This window comes from Talpa europaea, assembly GCF_964194135.1.
Source record: "Talpa europaea genome assembly, chromosome: 6".
Taxonomy (NCBI): domain Eukaryota; kingdom Metazoa; phylum Chordata; class Mammalia; order Eulipotyphla; family Talpidae; genus Talpa; species Talpa europaea.
The window spans coordinates 17977730-18001009 of record NC_140072.1 but is presented as its reverse complement, the minus strand read 5'-3'; the positions used below and the strand labels follow the sequence as shown (position 1 = coordinate 18001009).

At 41.5% G+C, this 23280-nt stretch overlaps 1 protein-coding gene across 5 annotated transcripts in view; it reads right to left on the bottom strand.

The window, feature by feature from the left end:
* Nucleotides 1–22214, bottom strand: part of SPAST (spastin) — a gene marked incomplete at its 5' end in the record, with an annotated part of 39991 nt that extends 17777 nt beyond the window's left edge. For 2 of the 5 annotated variants that reach the window (XM_084235838.1, XM_084235840.1), the window contains 3 exons: nucleotides 9822–9905; nucleotides 11765–11851; nucleotides 21800–22214. In XM_084235838.1, coding sequence (XP_084091964.1) covers nucleotides 9822–9905; nucleotides 11765–11851; nucleotides 21800–22214 — 586 coding nt within the window. Of the gene's footprint in view, nucleotides 1–5396; nucleotides 5493–9821; nucleotides 9906–11764; nucleotides 11852–21799 lie in introns of all 5 variants that reach the window. The other 3 variants (XM_084235836.1, XM_084235837.1, XM_084235839.1) reach the window with 3 other exon arrangements.
* Nucleotides 22215–23280: the final 1066 nt, after the last annotated feature.

Genomic DNA, 23280 nt, shown 5'->3' with positions numbered 1-23280 from the left:
GGATTACAACAATCAAATTTTTGACATTCATGAAAATTATTATAAACCCACTCTAGATTAACTTGGATTGCTCTTTTAGCATACAAATGAGCTGATATTCCAGAATTATCTCACTCATGAGGAGCTGAAATTATCCCTATATTCCCAAGAGTGCTAAGTCTAAAGATTCATTATTTCAAACAAATAAATACATGAAGTGTCCAAACACAGAGTTATAGGTGTAGAAAAATAAAAGCAAAAAAATAAGGAAATATGGTCCCCAGCCTCAAACACAAATTCAATCAGTAGAGAACAAATACAATATATGGTAAATAGTAAAGATAAGCCCAAATAATAAGAAAACTCAAAGGAATTTCAAAATGTGGTAAGGTTATTAAAGGTTTTTCCAGTAAATAAACGAAAAATTCTGAACCCCATGTTGAGGAAATAATGAAGTAAGAAAACATTAAAGAAAAGGGAATAGCATAGGGGCCTCCCTGGGGCACAAGGGGTTAAGCACTGCACTGTGAAGCTATCTGCAGCCTCTGCAGTTCTTGTTCAATCCCCAGCCAACCAGGAAGCAACCCACATGGCGCAACAGACCTCTACTCACTAGCCCACTGCTCCCCTCAGCTGTGTATTTCAGTTAATCCTGCTCCCTACTCTATCTTTGTGAATCCTCTCACCCCCCACACCTCTGGCCTGTACCCCAGTTCTTATATGCATAAATAAATACATCTTAAAAAAAATTGAGGGCCTCCCTGGTGGCGCAGCGGTTGAGCGCTGGGTTGCAAAGCTGCCCGCGGCCTCTGTGGCGCCGGTTCGAACCCCGGCTGCTCCCCGGCCACCAGAGGAGGGTCCCACACAGCGCGCAGACCTCTCCTGCCGCCCGCTGCTCCCCTTAGCAGTGTACTTCGGTCCTTCTGCCTGCTCTGCTCCCCACTCTGGCTGGTGAATTCTCTCACCCTCCTGCGCTTCTGATTGTACCCAGTGCATGTATAAACAAAACAAACAAACAAACAAATAAATAACATGCCTCTATTAAAAAAAAAATTGAGGGGCCTCCCCTGGTGGCACAGCAGTTGAGCACTGGGTTGCGAAGCTGCCCGCAGTCTCTGCAGCGCCAGTTTGATCCCGGCCGCTGGGTGAGGGTCCTACATGGTGCACAGACCTCTCTGGCTGCCCGCTGCTCCCCTCAGCAGTGTAGTTCGTCTATCTGCCTGTTCTGCTCCCTGCTCTTGCTCTGGTGAATCCTCTCACCCTCCCGCACTGCTGACTGTACCCAGTGCTTGTATAAATAAATAAATTAAAAAAAACTATTAAAAAAAAATTAAGGGACCTCCCCTGATGGCATAGTGGTTGAGCGCTGGGTTGCAAAGCTGCCCGCGGCCTCTGCAGCGCCGTTTTGATCCCCGGCCACCCGCAAGGGTCCCTTATGGCATGCAGACCTCTCCTGCCGCCCGCTGCTCCCCTCAGCAGTGTATTTCATCAGTCTGCCTGCTCTGCTCCCCGCTCTGGCTCTGGTGAATTCTCTCACCCTCCCGCGCTTCTGACTGTACCCAGTGCTTGTATAAATAAATAAATAAATCTTAAAAAAAAAAATTAAGTATCCCCTCATTCTAAAAAAAAAAAAAAAAGAAAGAAAAGAAAAGGAAATAGCATAGCAAAAGCAGAGATGTGAAGAAAAACAAGACCGGTCTAGGGTAATGATAAATTCTCACTTCAGAGGAACAAGAGACTGGAAAAGAATTTCTTCAGACAGGTAATACATAGTACCAAGACTACATGGATAGAAAATCTCACTAGCAACTACAAGAGTGAGAGTAAACTTTTCATCAAAAATCACAAAGGTAAATAGGCAATGGAGTATGTTCAAAATGCTGACAGGGAAAAAAAAGTATTAACTTTTAACAATTCTCTATCTAGTCATTAGGAATCAGAGTATTTTTAAGAAATTACAAAGACAGAGAATTTACTATGTACAAGATCACATTGAAAGACTATTAATGGAGGTTTTCCGGTTAAGAAATAAACATAGGAAAAAAAGAAATAAACATAGAAAGTAATTAAAAAATTAGAAAATTAAGTTACAGAACAAGAAAAGTTAAGAAAATATGTGGTGTGGAAAACTCACAAAAGGAAAATCACTGAACATACTACTTGGCTTTCTGTAACAATATTTGCAAAGTCAGTAATGTTAAATGTGATGTTTCATTATAAGTAAAAAGCAGAGAAAAGTAAATAAACAAAAATGAAGACAAAAGGTAAAAGTGGCACAAGAAAATTAAATTTTCTTCCACCTGACTAAGAAGTCAATACATAATAAAAATAAGCCAGGAATAGCAATATAAGTATAATATCTGAAAAAATAGTATGAAGCATGAGGAAAAAAGACAGCAAAATGAGTTAAACATTTTTTAAGCCAAACTCGGGTTAAGGTAAGAAAAAAGAGGTAGGAATGTGAGTATCATTTTTCTTTATAAGCCAGTAATTTTTTCTTAATCTTATCAATCTATAAATATTAAACTGCTCCCATTTAAAATTTATAATTTGATGATTTTATAAAGATGTTTGTAATTGTGAAACAACCACTAAAATCAAAATACAAGATGTTTGTATTGTAACCAAAAGTTTTCTTGGGTCCATTTATGTTCCATTGTCCTACAGCTCCTTAGGCAATCACTTTTTGACAATGTAGGATCGATAGTTCTACTGGTCCTCCCTGGTGGAGCAAGTGCTTAAGACGCAACCTATGGGGCCTCCCCGGTGGCGCAGCGGTTGAGCGCTGGGTTGCGAAGCTCCTCGCAGCCTCTGCAGTGCCGGTTCGATCCCCGGCTGCTCCCCGGCCACCGGAGGAGGGTCCCACATGGCGCGCAGACCTTTCCTGCCGCCCGCTGCTCCCTTCAGCAGTGTACTTCGGTCCTTCTGCCTGCTCTGCTCTCAGCTCTCAGCTCTGGGTCTGGTGAATTCTCTCACCCTCCCGCGCTTCTGAATGTACCCAGGGCTTATATAAATAAATAAATAAATAAATCTTTAAAAAAAAAATAGTTCTACTGATCTAAGGTCAGAGTGAGTCAATCTTTTGACATTTCCAATCAGTTGTTCAGGCTATCAGGTAACTTTTTATTTCAGCAACTTATTTTTTAACTTTGGAATTTCTATTATTTTCATTGTTTAGTTTATACGATCTGCTAAGATTACAAGTTTGTTAAATGAGATTATATTTTAATTCTTTGAACATATTTAGAAAGGCTGTTGTGCTAAATTCAGCATCTGGCTCCACTCAAGCGTCAGTTTCTTGAGTAAGAGTCACACTTTCCTCTTTTTTTGCATGTCTAGTAATTTTGAGTTGAAAATTGGACATTATTTTTAAACTGGGTATTTTAGATAACACATTCAGACAATAATAAGATGACTTTGGCATCACTATTTTGAGATGAAGTAATCCATCCAACTGAAACATTACAGAATGCTCCAGAAATGGGTGACACTAATAAACTAGGACTGAATGAATCAGCTCATTCACCAAGGCTCAATGGGTATCGAACACAGTGCTGCATAAATTAGCTGTGAAATATGTCCCTCCAACAAGAAATGAATTAATAGGGTTTGAAATCAGCTTGATTTTTTAAAAAGATTTATTTATTTATTTATACAAGCACGGGGTACAGTCAGAAGTGCGGAAGGGTGAGAGAATTCACCAGAGCCAGAGCGGGGAGCAGAACAGACAGACTGACAAAATACACTGCTGAGGGGAGCAGCGGGCGTGGCAGGAGAGGTCTGCGCGCCAGGTGGGACCTTTGCCAGCGGCCGGGGATCAAACCGGCGCTGCAGAGGCTGCGGGCAGCTTCGCAGCCCAGTGCTCAACCACTGCGCCACCAGGGGCTTGATTTTTTTAAATAGATTCCATGAGGAGAAAACTGCCCATTTCTTGGAGCGGAAGGCTAACAGAAGAATACAATGGACTTTCACATGTAAAATGAAGCGGAAGACCAAGACAACAAGAAAAAGGCATGCTAAGCGCACCACAGCCAATTTTTGCTATTTACCCTGGTAGGATTATTAGTATCTCATGTTTGTATTTCAGAAACTTTTTATTTGTATTTGGAAACTATATGTAGGTATGCTTACATTTCTTTGTTTCAAAAAGTTTCTTATGAAAAGGTCAGCCTTTCACTGCCATACTGAGAAGCAGGTAAAATATTTCTCTCTATAGCTGAAATAGTATTTTAAATCATGAACAGAAGGAACAGACAAAGGAATACAGCTACTGATGTGGGGTTCCACATGGGGAGACCAAACTAAAATGAGAACTCCTTAAGGGAGGGATAAAACCATAAGGGAAAGAGTTGATGCCATTTCTGTTCACAGAAATCCAACTTTTATCTCTTCACTATTAAAATGTAAGTTTATATTATATTAGAATACAGATGACAGTTTTCTTACAACCTACAATAAGATCTTTCAGCAACAATTTGAACAAAGCAATGTTTTAATAAACTTTAAGCCTTGGGGCCTCCCTGGTGGTGCAGGGGTTAAAGTCTCAGTGCTATCAAGCTATCATCAGCCATGGAGACCTGGCCAGAGTTCAATCCCCAGGCAGGGAGCTAACCCACCTAGAGCAGACCTTCTGTCTTACCCATGCCTCCCCTCAGCAATGTATTTCAGTAGATCCACCTGTCCTGCTTCCTACTCTGTCTCTGATGAATCCATTCCCCACCCCACCCCCACATCTCTGGCCTGCACCCCAGTTCTTGTATGCATAAAAATGACAATAAATCTTAAAAAAAAAAAACCTTTTAAGCCTTGAACATAAAATTAATGCTAAAAATGTCACTGATTTTTAAAGTGAGCCAAAATGTTGGAGAACCAAACCAAACAAAAAACATATATCCAAAAGTTCAAGGATAACAAATTTCACGCAGAGTAAATACTAGTATTCTGATATTTCTTCTTATGTGAACTCACCTTCAAATTTTTTCTAATAAGTACTATGATAAAACATTTGTGCGTAGTATAAATGAAAATTGATATGCAATGAAAATTGATATATAACAAAGAAAAATTTAAATTTCTGTCTTAAACATTACATAAAACTTGTTATCCATAAAAATATACAAACACTGAAAATATCATATAAAGAAAAGAATATTTTAGTAATTTAAGAACTGTTTTTATAATCTTGGAATTGGAAGTTGCAAAACATGCAAATAAAACATGTGAGGAATAGCTGTATTTTATCTGTTACATGTCTGTACACCATGAATGATAAGGATATGTATTTTCAACATAGCCCTTTGAAAACAAAAAACAATTAAATCTATCATTATGAAATCAAGTCCACTCTCTCAGGTTAAACAGCATTCTACCTTACATGCAAATTTTATTATTTTACATGTTAGTACACCTAAACCCACCTGACTGGAGATGTCCATTGCGGCATGTCAGGTTAGTACTGTCATTATAGACATCCATTTGTGACTTGGAGAATTGCAAAACTGGTTGCAGCTTCTCTATGCAACAGAGGGAAGTAAAAAGAGAACAAAATAAACAAACAAAAAAAAAAAACCCACATAATATGTAACAAAAGGTGTTTGTGAAAATGAAAAATCAATCAAGGTGTTATAAGTTGTTATAAGAGAAGGGTTTTTGCTTTTATATAAATTCTGCAAAATTTAGTTAGTAAAATCTCAGACATTAGAATAGCAACAGAAATTAACAAGTGAGTGCCTCCCTGGTGGCGCAAGGGTTTAAGTCTCAGCACTATCAAGCTATTGCCAGCCACTGCACCAAGTTCGATCTGTGGCCAGGGAGATAACCCACATGGCACAGCAGACCTCTCCTGTGGCTCACTGCTTCCCTCAGCAGTGTATTTCAGTAGATCTGTCTGTTCTCCTTCTCACTCTCTCTGGTGAATTCTCTCAAAACTCCCCCCACACTTTGCACCTATGGTCTACACCCCAGTTCTTGTATGCATAAATAAAATAAAATAAATCTTAAAAAAAAAAAGAAATTAACAAGCGAATGGCTATGTTCAAAATATGCCTTGGTAACCTGAGGCAGTTCCTTATCACTATTATCACTAGCAGATAATTTCGGAGTATCAAATATGTACAAAACATTGTGTAGGAAAAACAGCATGAAGATTTTAAAAATGAGTATGGTCTCAATTACCTAGATACTCAATGTAGCTGGCCACCTATAAATCTTTTTTATAAAAATGATTTTACAGCACAAAAGAAAGAAAATACTAAAGGGCTTTACAGGGGCCACCCCTGGTGGTGCAGCGGTTGAGCGCTGGGCTGCGAAGCTGCCCACAGCCTCTGCAGCACCGGTTCGATCCCCAGCAGCCGGTGAGGGTCCCACATGGCATGCAGACCTCTCCTGCCGCCCGCTGCTCCCCTCAGCAGCGTATTTCATCAGTCTGTCTGTTCTGTTCCCCACTCTGGCTCTGGTGAATTCTCTCACCCTTCCGCGCTTCTGACTGTACCCAGTGCTTGTATAAATAAATAAATAAATCTTTAAAAAAAAAGGGCTTTACAGAGTAAGTAGACTCAAGATTTAAAAAGATGAAAGGTATTTCAGGAAAGTAGAAGAGTGTTTAAAAGGACATAAAGAAAACCATGAGTTGTGTCTAAGAAATGTCATAATTAGATACAACATCTATTAGGCAAAAAATAAAGGCAATATGGCCTCCTTGGTGGCACAAGGGGTTAAGTCTCAGCACTATAAAGCTATTGGCAGCCACTACCTCATGAGTTCAATCCCTGGCCAGGGAGCTAACCCATATGGTGCAGCAGACCTTTCCTATCTTGCTTACTGCTCCCCTCAGCAGTCTACCTGTTCTGCTCTCCACTCTGTCTCTGGTGAAGCCTCTCACCTCCACCCCACCCCTCACACCTCTGGCCTACACCCCAACTCTTGTATGCATAAATAAGACTAACCTTTAAAAAAATAAATAAGGGCAATAAAGCAGACAGAATTATCTATCTGCAGAACTATGAGTACAATACCCTAACGTGTTTAAGTACATACATAGGAGGTTCTGAGGTTAAGTGGGAAGGGGTGGGAGAAAGGGACAAAGGAGTCTAAGAAATTATTGTGGGGAAGATAAAGGTCCTCCCCCAAAAATAAACATACTCTTGTACATACTTGTATACGTGAAGATTATCCCTAAAAAGGACCCAGAGAAATTGATAATAGCAGCTGCCTCTGGGGAGGAGAAATGAGTGGCTGGGGTATAGTATATAGGATGGATGCTTTTCATACTTAAAATTTTTTTAATTTTGTGGCATGTGCTTATATTACCTATTTTTTGAAAATAACCAATTAAAAGTTTAAATGGATTAATTCAACCCCATTTCTACTTCCTATAACTAACAACAAATTCTTCCAAGATCTGGGTCTCTACAATTAGCACCTGAAGCCCAAAAGGGCAACAGTTTAAGCTTCCTGGCCATTCTACAAAATGACTGCTCTCTCTTTCCCTCTTTCAGATCAATCCATATTGCTGGCTGACAAACACCCGCTCAACCAGTTATTAGTATGAACTTGCTTTAGTTTCAGTTTTCTGAGCATCTCAAGAATTAAATAAATTCATGTACATAAAATACCTACTCTGTGCCTCATTCATAACAGGGGGTCAATTTTTACCATATTTATTTTGCTAAAATTGTCCAAGTTGTCACAATAGATTCTTTTCTTCTGTACAAGGAGAAATGCAAGGTAATAAGTGAATATGGCCAAAAATGCAGCACGTATATTTATTCTAACTTTCTTAAACTTTCATTTCTAAGGTCAGACAAGCAGGCGCCGTGCTTGGTTTATGGTACAACAACACACACCTTTGGGACAGGTTAAATAGCAGTGACACTTTCTGCACAAAGCACAAAGTACTGCACAGCTTTTGTATCCTAGAACTGGCTGATACAATATACCTTGGAGCTTTTTTCTGCTTTGTTAGTTAACAGGTAGGTCATCTGATTTTTCTCAATGATTATACTTTTAAAATCACCATACTGGGAAAGAAACCATTTGTCTAGGCAAAAGATATAAATTAGAAAAAACAATAATTTGCATATGTCTTCTTTATCATTTAACATTTTCTTCAATGAAATAAAAAAATTCACATAAACATTTATTACCTAATAAAAATAAACAAATTAAATCCTTAGTTTTAATAATAACCAGGAAGAAAAAGTCATAGAACTTGTTTCTAAGTGTGTAAGGTGCAAATTTTTATGTATGGAAACACATACACAGTAGCAGTATATTGCTGAAGTGTTCCAATGCATTTTTCTTAAAGAAAGTAAACTCAATTGAGTACTGTTCTAGGCACTTAGGATATAGATAAGAATCTCTCCTTCATAGAGCTTATAGTCCAGCAGGGGAAGACAGCAGGTAATAAACATAATTAATAAGTTAGGTTGTGTGTTAGAAGGTGTTGGGGGGGGGAGTAAAACACAAAGAATTAGCAGTAAACACGGGCCTCCCTGGTGGCGCAGACGGTTGAGCTCAGCGCTGTGAAGCTGTCTGCAGCCTCTTCAGTGCCGGTTTGATCCCTGGCGGCCTTGGAGCAACCCACAAGGTGAGCAGACCTTGCCTGTCTCGCCCGCTGCTCCCCTCAGCAGTGTATTTCGTCAGTCTGCCTGTTCTGTTCCCCGCTCTGTCTCTGGTGAATCTTTGCACCCTCCTGTGCTTCTGGCCTGTACCCTGGCTCTTGTATAAATAAAATAAATAAATATATATATATATATAAAAAGGATTAGCAGTAAACAAAAGATAGTTGGGGATTTTAGTGTTTTTTTTTTTTTTTAAGATTTATTTATTTATGCATACAAGAGCTAGGGTGCAGGCCAGAGGTGCAGGGTGAGGGGGTGGTGAGAAGATTCACCAGAGACAGAATGAGGAGCAGAACAGGCAGGTTGACTGAAATATACTGCTGAGGGGAGCAGTGGGCAAGACAGGAGAGGTCTGATGTGCCACATGGGTTAGCTCCCTGGCCAGGGATCAAACTCATGTTGCAGTGGCAGCCAATAGAATCACAGTGCTGAGACAACCTGCCAATAGACTCATAGTGGTGAGACTTAACCCCCTGCGTCACCAGGGAGGACCCGGTGATTTTAGTTTTGAATAGAATAGTCAGGTTATGTTTCTTTGAGATGTTGACATGAGTTGGCCATATAGTATGGTATCTGGGAGAAATATGATTGAGAGAGAAGAGTCAATGCAAGGCCATAAAAGACACATCTGATATGTTTGACAAGCAGCAAAGGGGCCAGTGTGCCCCAGCAAATACATTAATGGTAGAGGTGAAGTCAGAGAACTAGTAAGTGGGGGAGGGAGGGACAGCTGTCACAACAGGGAGAGCCTGATAGACCACCATGAAGATCAGAGATTTTACCACCTGTGAAATGGTGAGCAGTTAAAAAGATTTCAAAGTGGGCCTCCCCGGTGGCACAAGGGGTTTAACACAGCACTATGAAGCTATCTGCAGCCTCTGTAGCATGAGTCCGATGCCCGGCCTGCCAGGGAGCTACCCACATGGCGCAGCAGACCTCTCCTGTGTCGCCCGCTGCTCCCCTCAGCAGTGTATTTCAGTCAGTCCTCCTGGTCTGCTCCCCATTCTGTCTCTGGTGAATCCTCTCATCCCCCTGCACCTCTGGCCTCTACCCCAGCTCTTGTTTGCATCAACAAAGAAATCTTTTAAAAATAAATGAATAAATAAAAGGCTAGGTCACATTTTCAAGATCATTCATCTATTTCTAGCTTACATTTAAAGTTTAATTGAATACATTTTCCAAATACATATCATTCCAACTATCCAACTCATTAATTGATACCTAGAAGTTGTAAACGATCCTTGGCCATAATCAAGTTAGTCATCATTTTAGCTTGAAGGCGTCTAGCTCTTTCACACTGTTCACCTGAAAGAAAAAAAGCAGAAAATAAAGAATTAAAACATCTATGTTTTCTACAAGTACTGTATATAGATAAAATATCAGCCAAACTAATCTCATGGGAATCAAAGTCTTATAAAGAAATTTTGAAAACATTATTTTTGAATACCTAAAATAAATCAATTATAGTTACTTATAATGACTTCATGTATATTTCATGATCTATTTCAGACACATTTCTTCTCCAACATTTTAAAATCTTAGATATTGAGAGGTGTTTTACAACTGTTGCCAACTAACTAATGTTATCAATCAGGCTGCATTCATAACATAGTTTGTCTTTGCCTGAGATATAAAATTTTGGTCACAGATATTAATATTGCTGTTAGAGCAATGTACAAATAAGAGTAAGGCAGCATATTCAAAATTTAAGTAATAAATTAAAATTCAAAATTTAAGTAATAAGAACAGAATGTGTCACAGATTAACCGAGTCGTCGTTTTTCCCATCGGCAGTACAATAAAAGATATTTATTTTAACTGAGATAATACTGGCTAACAACACTGTATATAATTTAGGGGTCAAAGGCATTTTTGATTCAATGAAATACTATTTTTATTATTACCAACTCATTTTCTTCTAACTTTTCTATATAATTGAAAAGAACGGCAAACATATTTTGCACAAATTTATGTCATGCTCATGAACTCATCAAAGTCTCCAAGGTCCAATCATCCCATTCATGTGTTCTATTCTGCTCACTTTCATGTAGAGACCAGGAGGGAGAGAAGTAGTCAAAGATAAAAGGAGGTGGGGAGGGGAAGAAAACAGCATGGTAAATATTGGGCACACTGATTATCAGAGATTAGCTAATTATCAGATGAGTCAGCCAGCAAACATCTATAAGGCTAAGATACTGAGCTTACTATTATATTTTTTCCTTCTGAATTTACTTTAGCTATGATAAACAATTATAAACAGTGTTACTAATGTACTACACAATATTCATAACATAGCATTTAAGAAATCAGGTTCTGAGGTCAGATTACTTGGGTTCATAGCCTAACCCTACCACATGCTAGCTATGAGACTTTAGTGAAGTTATTTAACTTCGTTGTAATTATTCACCTAAAAAATAAGTATAACAGCAGCACAGCCTCAGAGCGTGAGACTGTGATGAAAAATATAAGAGTTACTATGTCTGAAGCACTTACATTGATGACTGGGCACTTAAGAAGTATACAATAAACGCTATCTATAGATTTAAAAATAATATAAGACTCCAATTTTTAATCTGAGGTGACAGAAAAGTAAATATGAGAACTGCTTTGGTTTCAAAAAGCTAAGAGTCAAACAAAGTGACATATTCATGGTTCATATTCTAACATGTAGTCAAGTATTACTCAAAAGTACAAAGGGGAGTCTATGGATTAACCACTCCTTGACCTCCCTGACAATGAGGAAAGAACCAGATTTCAAAATTATGGCTTAAACATCACCAACAGTAGGTTCAAGGAGGAAACAAGTAATATACTGATTACTGTGATACTGATTCTTACAGTAATCAAGTTTGTGTACAACTGATTATAACTTCAATTTTAGCACAGATAATAAAGAATTAACTATACAATGTCTACAAAAATTGATAATATTTAAAAGCCTATAAATACCTATATATATATTTTTTTTTCTGGGACCCTCACCGGCGGCCGAGGAATGAACCGGTGCTGCAGAGGCTGCGGGCAGCCTTGCAGCCCAGCGCTCGACCGCTGTGCCACCAGGGGAGGCCCTATAAATACTTAAATTAAGATAAATGGATCTGAAATCAAGCAATCAAGTGAATATAATCTGAGATGACTAGGAAGCAAAAGTAAATATAACTTTACCTTGTCCTGTAACTATGACAGCTATTCCTTTTTCTAGTTCTTCAATACCTTTCTTATACCATTCCACAGCTTGCTCTTTTTGTCCTGCTTTAAAATAGAAAGTTATTTTTATATGAGTATGAAGAACACATCGAACATTTCCCAAGCATGCTATTAATAAGATGCATTAAAAAGAGAGTTGGAGGGCCTCCCCGGTGGTGCAGCGGTTGAGCGCTGGGTTGTGAAGCTGCCCACAGCCTCTGCAATGCCTGTTCGATCCCCGGCTGCTCCCCAGCCACTGGAGGAGGGTCCCACATGGCACGCAGACCTCTCCTGCCGCCCGCTGCTCCACTCAGCAGTGTACTTCAGTCCTTCTGCCTGCTCTGCTCCCCGCTCTGGCTCTGGTGAATTCTCTCACCCTCCCACACTTCTGACTCTACCCAGTGCTTGTATAAATAATAAATAAATAAATCTTAAAAAAAAAAAAAAAGAGGGTTGGAGGCCTCCCTGGTGGTGCAAGGGGTTGAGCACAGCACAATGAAGCAATCCACAGCCTCTGCAGCACGAGTTCGATCCCTGGCCGGCCAGAGAGCAACCCACATGGTGAAGCAGACCTCTCCTGTCTTGCCCGCTGCTCCCCTCAGCAGTGTATTTCAGTCAGTCCTCCTGGTCTGCTCCCCATTCTGTCTCTGGTGAATCCTCTCACCCTCCCGTGCCTCTGGCCTGTACCCCAGCTCTTGTATAAATTAAAAAACAAACAAACAAACAAAAAAATCCCAATACAAAATCTAGCAAAAACCTGAAATGACATTTTTCCAAAGATATGCCAATAGCCAAAAACATGTGAAAATATGCTCAAGGATAAATCATCAAGAAAATGCAAATCAAGCCATCATGACAATCACTTCACATCCTTTAGGATGTGAACAGAGCCTGAAAATAACAAATGTGAAGAAATTGGGGCCTACCTGGTGGTGTAGGAGTTAAGTTTCAGCACTATCGCACTATCACTGCTGTGGCCTGAGTTAGATATCCCCAGACAGGGAGTTAACCCATATATGGCGCAGCAGACCCCTCCTGTCTCACCTACTGCTCCCCTTAGCAGTGTATTTCAGTAGATCCACCTGTTCTGCTCCCCACTCTCCCTGGTGAGTCCCCTCACCTCCCACACCTCTGGCCTACACCCCAGTTCTTCCATGCACAAATAAACCTTTTTAAAAACATGGAGAAATTGGAAACTCTTATCCACTGTTGTATGGAAAACAGTTTGGCAACTCCTCAAAATATTAAATATAGAATTACCATATGATCCTACAATTCTAGTCCTCAGTATGTACTCAAAAGTACTGTAAACAAGGATCAAACAAATACTTGTATATCAATGTTTACCGCAGCATCATTTACAATAGATGAAAACAACCCCAATGTCTATCAACAGATCAATGGCTAAACAAATTGTGTAATACACAAACAATGGAATATTACTCAGCATTAAAAAGGAATGAAATCTGATACATACTACAATATGGCTAATGAACCCTGAAACATTATCCTAAGTGAAATAAGTCAAACACGAAAGTGCATATATTTTATCATTCCACCCAAATGAGGTAACTAAAACAAGCAAACTCATAAAGACAAAATAGTGAAACATGAGTTATTCATGGCCTGGGAAAAAGGACACTGGAGAGTGGGAAATAGGAATTACCACTTATTGGATATAAAGTTTCTGGGATGGTGAAGTCTTAGAAATGGATAGTGGTGATAGCTGCACACCACAATGCAATGTCTTTAATGATACTGAATTACACACTGTAAGAGATTAAAATGGCAAATATTATGTTATCTCTGTTTTACACGTAAACAAAAAGTTACTAAACAGACTTACTGGCAGTTTGATGACCCATGGTATTCAGCAATGAAAATGAACAAACTGCTACCACAGGCAACATCATGGATTAATCTGACAAATACGTTGAGCAGAAGAAACCACACACAAAAGAAAACATACTGTATAATGTCATTTATAAGGCTCAAGATAAGACAAAATCGATCTACAGAGTCAGAAGTTAGGCTGTATAGACACCTTTGCAAAGAAAAGGGAAAGGTAGTGGAAGGAACTGAGAAAGGCAGACTTCTAGAGCAATATTCTATTTCCTGACCTGGGTGGGGTTTCAAACTGCTATACTCAGTTTTAAAAATCCATTGAGCAATAGACTAATAGTGCATTTTATGTATATTTTAATAAAATTGTACTGACAGATCAAGAAAGAGCAAATATATTTTAATAAAAAGAGAGTCCCAATATACTAAGGGAAAAAGACTACAGATCAGTTCACATATACCAGATTTTTTTTTTTGCCTCTAATGATATTTATTTATATAAGAAAAGGTTGAAGAATCATAATAATTATCTTCTAAAGGGCAAGATTACCAAGGATTTTCACTTTCTGTATCTCTGTATCATTTTAATTTGGTGGTATTATATAAGCAACGGAAGCATTGATGATATATAAGCAACAGAAGTATTCTATTATATAAGCAACAGAAGTATTGATGATATCCACCTTTAAATAGAGATCAGTATAGCTGACTAGCCAATTATCAACTCCACCTTTTCATTCATACATTAGTGGTATCCAGATTGCTGTGAGAAGGGTCAAAACAAGAGTAATTTGAGGCAGAAAGAGAAAATGTGTTTGCAAGTATGTGAATGAGAAGACAGATTTAAATCTTTTTTCCCAACATTTAACAGCTGTTATAACTTAGTAAAGTTAGTTAATTTCTCTGTCAGTGTCCTTACCTAAAAATCAGACTTTCCTTTACCCAAGTGTGGCAAAAATCAAATGAAATAGTGTATCTGACAAAACTTTAAATAATAAAGACATTATTTTCATTATCTTTACTACACTTAGTACATTTGTTTTGACTAATTTGGTTGATTAATTTAAATATTCTAAACTATATGCATCAGTTCCTGACATTTGTCCATTTAAGTTATATAAAGCACACTGCTTTTACTTATATATTTAATTTTTCTTAAGAATCCATCTACAGGGCCTCCCCAGTGGCGCAGCAGTTGAGCGCTGGGTTGCAAAGCTGCCCACAGCCTCTGCAGCGCCAGTTCGATCCCTGGCCACCGACAAGGGTCCCACATGGCATGCAGACAGACCTCTCCCGCCACGCCAGCTTCTCCCCTCAGCAGTGTATTTCATCAGTCTGTCTATTCTGCTCCCCGCTCTGGCTCTGGTGAATTCTTTCACCCTCCAGCACTTCTGACTGTACCCAGTGCTTACATCAATCAATCAATCAATCTTGAAAAAAAATCCATCTACAAGCAATTTCAAATAACAAATATATCCCATTTTCCTATGCAATTTCCTGCTAGCAACTTGCCAGGAAATAACAAATATTTTTTAAAAAATTATAGCAGATTGTAATCTGTATTCTTAATAAACCAGGGCCTCCATAGTGGTGTAAGGGGTTAAGTCTCAGCGCTACGAATCTACCCACAGCCACTGCAGCATGAGTTCGATCCCTGGCCAGGCAGCTAACCAACATGGCACAGCAGACCTCGCCTGTCTTGCCTGCTGCTCCCCTGCGCAGTGTATTTCAGTCAATCTGCCTGTTCTGCTCCCACTCTGTCTCCGGTGAAGCTTCTCAAACTCTTCCCACCACACACACCTCTGGCCTACACCCCAGTGCTCCTGTATGCATAAATAAGTCAAAAAATCTTAAAAAAAAAAATCATTTCAGGGGGCTTCCTGGTGGCATAGGGGTTAAGTCTCAGTGCTATCACACTATCATCGCTGCAGCCTGAGTTCAATCCTGGCCAGGGAGCTAACCCACATATAGTGCAGCAGACTTCTCCTGTCTTGCTGCCTGCTCTCATTAGCAATGTAGTTAAGTAGATGTGCCTGTTCTGCTCCCCACTTTATCTCTGGTGAATCCTCTCACAACCGTCACCTCTGGCCTACACCCCAATTCTTCTAAGCATAAATAAATCTTTAAAAAAAATCATTTCAGTTTTTGAAATTTTCTTTAAACTTTCAGAATGTCAATTAATTTCTCGTCTTTAAAATCTTTTGTATTTACTCTGAATACTAAGTAATTTTAATTTTCTTCTGTGCATTTTCTGTATTTTTCCAAATTACCAAGAACTTACATTATGATCAAAAATGAACACAAAAATTTCATTTTATCTCTTTTGTAATAAAAAACTAAGGTATTAAGTTAGGGGGAGACTTTTTTTTTTAAGATTTATTTATTTATGCATACAAGACTGGGGTGTAAGCCAGAGGTGCAGGGGGTGAGAGGATTCACACCAGAGACAGAGTGGGGAACAGAACAGGCAGATTGACTGAAATATACCGCTGAAGGGAGCAGCTGGTGAGACTGGAAAGATCTGCTGTGCCATGTGGGTCAGCTCCCTGGCCAGGGATCAAAATGTTGCAGTGGCTGCTGATAGCTTCGTAGTGCTGAAACCTAACTCCTTGTGCCACCAGGGTAGTCCCCCTTTTTTAAAATGCACTCAGGGGCCTCCCTGGTGCCGCAAAGGTTAAAACACCGCATTATGAAGCAATCCGCAGCCTCTTCAGCAGGAGTTCGATCCCTAGCCAGCCAGGGAGCAACCCACATGGTGCAGCAGACATCTGTCTCACCCATTGCTCCCCTCAGCAGTGTATTTCAGCCAGTCTGCCTGTTCTGCTCCCCACCCTGTCTCTAGTGAATCCTCTCACCCCCTTGCATCTCTGGCCTGTACCCCAGTTCTTGCATGCATAAATAAATAAATCTTTTTATTTTTTTATTATTATTTTTTTAATTTTCTAGAGGCACGTCTTATTTATTTATTTATTACTTGTTTGTTTGGTTTTTATACATGCACTGGGTACAGTCAGAAGCGCGGGAGGGTGAGAGAATTCACCAGAGCCAGAGCGGGGAGCAGAGCAGGCAGAAGGACCGAATTACACTGCTGAGGGGAGCAGTGGGCGGCAGGAGAGGTCTGCACGCCATGTGGGACACTCCTCCGGTGGCCAGGGAGCAGCCGGGGATCGAACCGGCTGCAGAGGCTGCAGGCAGCTTCGCAACCCAGCGCTCAACCGCTGCGCCACCGGGGAGGCCCAATAAATAAATCTTTTAAAAGTAAAATGCACTCAGGGTCACAATTAGCAAAAGCATGTTTATATCACTCTTTAAATAATTCTTCCTCAAATCTCATTTAGACTGTTGCTGGGTCCTCTAAAGGGCAATAGAAACTAGGTATCAAGGTTTAACATGTTCTAACATAACTTCTAGCAGTTATAATCTTTAAATACTTTTGAATTAATAATAGTTGCCATTTGGACCTCCCCGGTGGTGCAGTGGTTGAGTGCTGGGTTGCGAAGCTGCCCGCGGCCTCTGTGGCACTGGTTCGATCCCTGGCTGCTCCCCAGCCACCGGAGGAGGGTCCCGCTTGGCGCGCAGACCTCTCCTGCCACCCGCTGCTCCCCTCAGCAGTGTACTTCGATCCTTTTGCCTGCTCTGCTCCCTGCTCTGGCCCTGGTGAATTCTCTCACCCTCCCACACTTCTGACTGTACCCAGTGCATGTATAAACAAACAAACAAACAAATAAATAAATAATGCATGCCTCTTGAAAAATAAATAAATAAATTGCATGAATAATAGTTGCCATTTTCTGAGGACCTACAAATGTTCAGGCAATAAACATTTTACAATTATATCGATGCATTAAGTAACTTACCCAAGATCCTATATAGTCAAAATTCAAATGTCAACTTAAAGAAAGGCACTGCAGCTTAAATAGAATAAAATTAGACCCTCAAAGCTGAGAAAGAGAAAAGTAGCCCCTGACATCCAGGAGTTGGCCTCATACTATCAGCTAGTCTTGGTGTTCTTTGTGAAAATAAACAGGGCTAGGCAAGTATTTTGTCTGCATTTTTTTTTAAGATTTATTTATTTATTTATTTATACAAGCACTGGGTACAGTCAGAAGTGTGGGAGGGTGAGAGAATTCACCAGGGCCAGAGCAGGGAGCAGAGCAGGCAGAAGGACCGAAGTGCACTGCTGAGGGCAGCAGGGGGCGGCAGGAGAGGTCTGTGCGCCATGTGGGACCCTCCTCCGGTGGCCGGGGAGCAGCCGGGGATTGAACCGGCGCTGCAGAGGCTGCGGGCAGCTCGCAACCCAGCGCTCAACCGCTGCGCCACCAGGGAGGCCCTTGTCTGCATGTTTTAAATAAAATGCAAGTTTGGATTATATGAAATTACAAAATTACACGGCAATTAATTTTTTAAATTAGTGCTTTAACTATAAACCGATTAAGGATAGGTAAGGATTTTATTGACACTTCTGTCCTTGATGCCTGATTCTTTTTTTTTTTTTTTTTAAAGATTTATTTATTCATCCATACAAGCGCTGGGGTACAGTCAGAAGCGCAGGAGGGTGAGAGAATTCACCAGAGCCAGAGCGGAGAGCAGAACAGACAGACTGATGAAATACACTGCTGAGGGGAGTAGTGGGCGGCAGGAGAGGTCTGCGCGTCACGTGGGACCCTCACCTGGGGGCCGGGGATTGAACTGGCACTACAGAGGCTGCAGGCAGCTTCCAAACCCAGCACTCAACCGCTGCGCCACCGGGGAAGGCCCTTGATACCAGATTCTTTACACCTACAATAACTTGAGAAATCTGCTCACTGTCTTTCATACATCATACTGGACCTTTACTGTCAAGTCCTACATATCTGAGGCAATCAAACCACACCTAGAGAAGTTGCACCATTGTGTTACCCAGGCGATCTCAGGCTTGCCTTCCTGCAGGAGCCATCCAAAACATGTTAGATCACGTTCTGGTTATCCACTATCACAACCTCCTCTTTTCCTCCCCGTATTTATTCTAAGGACCCCAGTATTGGCATTACGAAACAATCTGCTTACTATAAAAGCGATAGTAAATTTAGGTGAGTCTGTTCACCTAAACTCTGGTTCAGCTTTTTGAGTTTCATTTTCTCTATATACATAACGAATATGCTAGGTTATCAGTTTTCCAAACACGTTCAACAATTAGAGGAAATATCCATAAAATTGTTTAACTCCTTTAAAAAATGAGGGACTTATATATGAAAATATATACACATTTATTAACTGCATAACAAATGTTGTTTAAATACATCACACTAGAAAGTGAGCCTTTCTCAGGTACATCTGGAATTCAGGGTTATGCAAATTAACTAGTATCCAATACTTGCCTGCTCTAATGAAGAAAAAAAAAAAACTCATATAGCCTACAACAGGTAAAGAGAATTTGCTTCGCTATTCTTGATTTCAGACAAATGTAGTTTATGAAAATTCAGCGTCAAAGTTGAGTATGCCATAAGAAATTCATAATAATAAGTTATCATATAAACCACATGTACACATTACCTTATTAAAATAAGATTTAATTTGGTCTCTATCATTTTCAAGGCACCAAATGTTCCCATTAATTAATGCTACTACAGTCTGAAAGAGTCTATTCCACCTGAGAAATCAATTGGCTTTCAGTACATTCAGAAGCTAAGTCAAATTGCTAAGGGAATGGCAGTACATGACATTACCAGCCCTTTAAGGGTATACCATAGAGTTAGGAAACCTTTGATGACTGCCTGTCCAATTCATATCTATGTGTTCATATATATTCTGATGCAGTGGGGTGAAGGGAGAGTGAAATTCTTTTGGAATTAAGTTCTGTCCTGTCAATAATGGTGAAGATACAAATTGATTTAAAGGGAACTCTCATACTACTAGAATAGAGCTAAAGTACTAAAAATTTCACTAAGCTAAAGGAGAAATAAGCTAGAACTATGACAATATAAACTCAGTTTTACTCATTTTTATTTTTTATTTATTTATTTATTTTTTTAAATTATAGAGGCATGTTTTCTTTCTTTCTTTCTTTCTTTGTTTATACATGCACTGGGTACAGTCAGAAGCACGGGAGGGTGAGAGAATTCACCAGAGCCAGAGCGGGGAGCAGAGCAGGCAGAAGGACCGAAGTACACTGCTGAGGGGAGCAGCGGGCGGCAGGAGAGGTCTGCGCGCCATGCGGGACCCTCCTCCGGTGGCTGGGGAGCAGCCAGGGATCGAACCAGTGCCACAGAGGCCGCGGGCAGCTTCGCAACCCAGCGCTCAACCGCTGCGCCACCGGGGAGGCCCTTTTACTCATTTTTAAATGAAAGTGAATATACCTAATTTGTTTCAGTTGAAACTACTTTATTTTGGCATATGATGCATCAGATGTGGAATTCCAAACTGAAGACCTATTGTAACTATTCTGATGTCCCCTGCAGAAACTATAATATAAAGCAAAAAACTGTGAGCAGAAACATTATTGATAAAGTGTGAAATATGTGATACACAGTTCATTTAAAACATGCTTCAAAAAATATTTTAAGAGAATTTAAAGATACTAAAAAATAAATCACCAGCATGAAACCCAAGTGAATTTTACTTCTGTCACTTACACCTTACATGAAACAGATTTCTCTTTAAATCTAAGACCTTAGGAACTTTTTCTTTTTTAATGCAGAATTTCCTTGACCTTTCCTCTTATCTCTCAACTCCCATCACCCAGTGTTAACTAAAATTTCCTTGCATTTAGTCTTCCTAAATACAACAATCAATCTACCTTTAAATATATTTCATCTAGTCTAAAACATCTTTCTACACCTAAATTAGGAAGCTTCACAGGACCCTACTGTAATAGGATACTGCAATAAAACTGAGCTTCTCTAGAGATCCTTGGGTGCTCCTAAGAAATGAAAACAAAAAATTGCCTTCCACAAACACATAGCATTCTTTCATTAAATCTGTCTCCTTCTTTGAACTCCCCTAACCGCCACTGTCCTTACACTACAAAAAAACACGAATAGCAGCTCCTCTGCTTATATCACATTTCCTTCTCCTAAGCCCCACAAGAGAAATTGGTTTCAAACAAAACTGAAGATCTAGAACAATTTCTGGAGTTGGTGGACAGAGACACTACAAGTGAATTGGAGATTGGAGTTAGTACCTAATTGAGATGCGGAAAAATGGTCTGTGGCAGTTAGAGAAAAAGATCTCGGCATACTAGTTCGAGGGTTGAAAGGACAGACTTTTTAAAAATGTTATAAAAACCCGTCTACATTATCTCCAATAAATTCCCCGTTCCCAGCGATTAGTAAGTTTGGAATGGCCAGCTTTAATCATTTAATCCTCAGTTTGTCCACTTGTAAAAAAATGCTGATACTAAATGTAACTTCCCCTCCTGGGGTTATTTTGAGGATTAAATACGTTCACAAACATGCAGCGCTAATAGAATGGTTTCCGGTACATAAACTGAAAAGTAATAGCTTAAAAGAAATCCTAAGTATGTAATTCTTGCTTTCATTCAGAAACATGTGCAAATTTACTCTATTCATTCATGTAACACTTCAGAGGCTATCTTTTAAAACTGATTTAAATAAACTCAGTCCAAATCAGGAACAAAAACAAAAATGCGGTGCTAAAATAAAACCTTACTGAAGAATACTTAGGAGTCCTAGCGATAAAACGGTTGTCAAGAAACTTAAAAATATCACTCAATCCAGCTGCAATCACATGCAGCTGTCCCTTTCAAAATTAAGTCATTTGTTCTTTCTTTTCTGACACTACAGTACTGCTTTCATTAAAAGCCTATACAACAAGGCACGGCTTCTTCGATATCAAGACCTTTTGGAAACCTGGCTCAAAGGAAGCCACACGCTGTTTACGGTGCTCGCGGGGCTCCGTGTGGTCACCCCAGGACAACTGTCACTGTCACCTGCACGTCTGGGCGCCCACAGGGACCTGGGTCGTGCATGCAAAAGTGCAAGGAAGGCTGTGCAAGGTCAACAGCCAGGATGCCCTGAAAGGAGATGGTTTACGTGAATCGCAGAGGCTGGGGCTCTGACTTCGGCCAAGCCATCTCGGGGGAGGTGGGGGGGCACATCAATCCTGGCGACACAGAGGTCGCCCTCCCCCGGCAGCCCCGCCGCCCTCGCCCTCCCCTCCCCGCGCCCCGGGTACCTTTCTCGTCCTCATCGATGCGCAGAGCAATGGAGATGTACTCGAAGGCCTGTTTGTGGAAGGCTCGGACGCTCTCGGCCTCCCCGCCCGGCACCGGCGACGGGGGCGAGGCCGCGGCGGGCGCCGGGGCGGCCCGGGAGCTCCTCTTGGCGGCCATGAGGGCGCGGGAGAGGCGCTGGCAGAGCCACACGCAGAGGAGCCCCAGGTGCAGCGCGACCAGCCGCAGCAGCGCGAGGCCGAGCAGCAGCGGGGAGGAGAAGGAGCGCAGGTTCCGCTTAGGCGGCGACGCCGGCGCCGGGGCCGGCCCGGGGGCGGGACGGCCGGGGGCCAGGCAGGGGGGCGGAGGCCTGGGAGGCGCCGGGCTGCTCGGGCCGCCGGAGCCTTTCTTCTTCCCTCGTCCACCCGGAGAATTCATTCACAGCGCCCGCCGCGGCCGCCGCCATTACCCGCCTCCCGCACGCTGACGGCGACCGAGCGACGGCGGCGGCCACTGGGACGCCGGGGGCCACAGACCCCCACACGCCCGCGGGTCGCTGGAGCCCGGCACCTCCGCGCGCTGCTCCCCGGCCCCGCCCCTCTCTCCCCGCTCGGCCAGGAGCGCAACCCCGTCTCCTCCTCCTCCTGCGGTCGGCAGCAGCCGCCCCTCCCTCTCTTCGTCCTTTTCAGCCACCCGGTAGCGCAGAGCGGAGGTCACGTGTGCGCGCGCACGCGCACGCCCTCCGAGTTGGTCCCTGGCGCGCACGCGCAAGCCGCCCTCTTTGTTGCTCTGAGCTCCCAGAGCGCGTGTGCGGCGGGGGCCGCGCTGTCGCTTCCCCCCACCGAACTACAGTTCCCAGTGTGCAGTTCGAACTACGTCACCCTCCGGGCCCTGTCGCTCTGCGGACTTCGTTGCCCCGGGGAGCTCTTAGCCTGGAATTTTGGTCATCAGGTCGCTGAAGGTGCCTGTATGTCTTTCGGTCGTTTGGCTAGTTCGCGAGGCTCTATTTCGCAGTGTCACTGTTTATATTTCCCGCAGGATTTTCTGTCAGTGGATCCAAATCTTCCGCCAAGTGATTGAGGCTGAGTTCCAGCTCAGAAGCAGTGGGTACCAGTCTGGGAATTACTTGAGAGCGAAGCAGTTGCAGAGACGTCCAAACTTAAGGTCGCCCAAAAGGAGAACGTTAGCTCGATGAGGGCCAACGAGTCCAGAAGTTCAAATGAGTACATGTTTAGATGTGTAATCTGAAGAATTAAATGGTTTGAATAAGAAAATGCGTAGGTTTTGTACAGTAACCAATGTCATTACAGTGTAATTCAGACTGCCCCTCATTTAAAAAAAAATTGGGAGGCCTCCCTGGTGGCGCAGGTGTTAAAGTCTGCACTATCAAGCTATGGTCTCTGGTGAATCCTTTCACCACCACCACCTTCTGGCCTCCACCCCAGTTCTTATATGCATAAATAAACAAAAAATAAACCTTTAAAAAATATTTAAAAAAAATAAA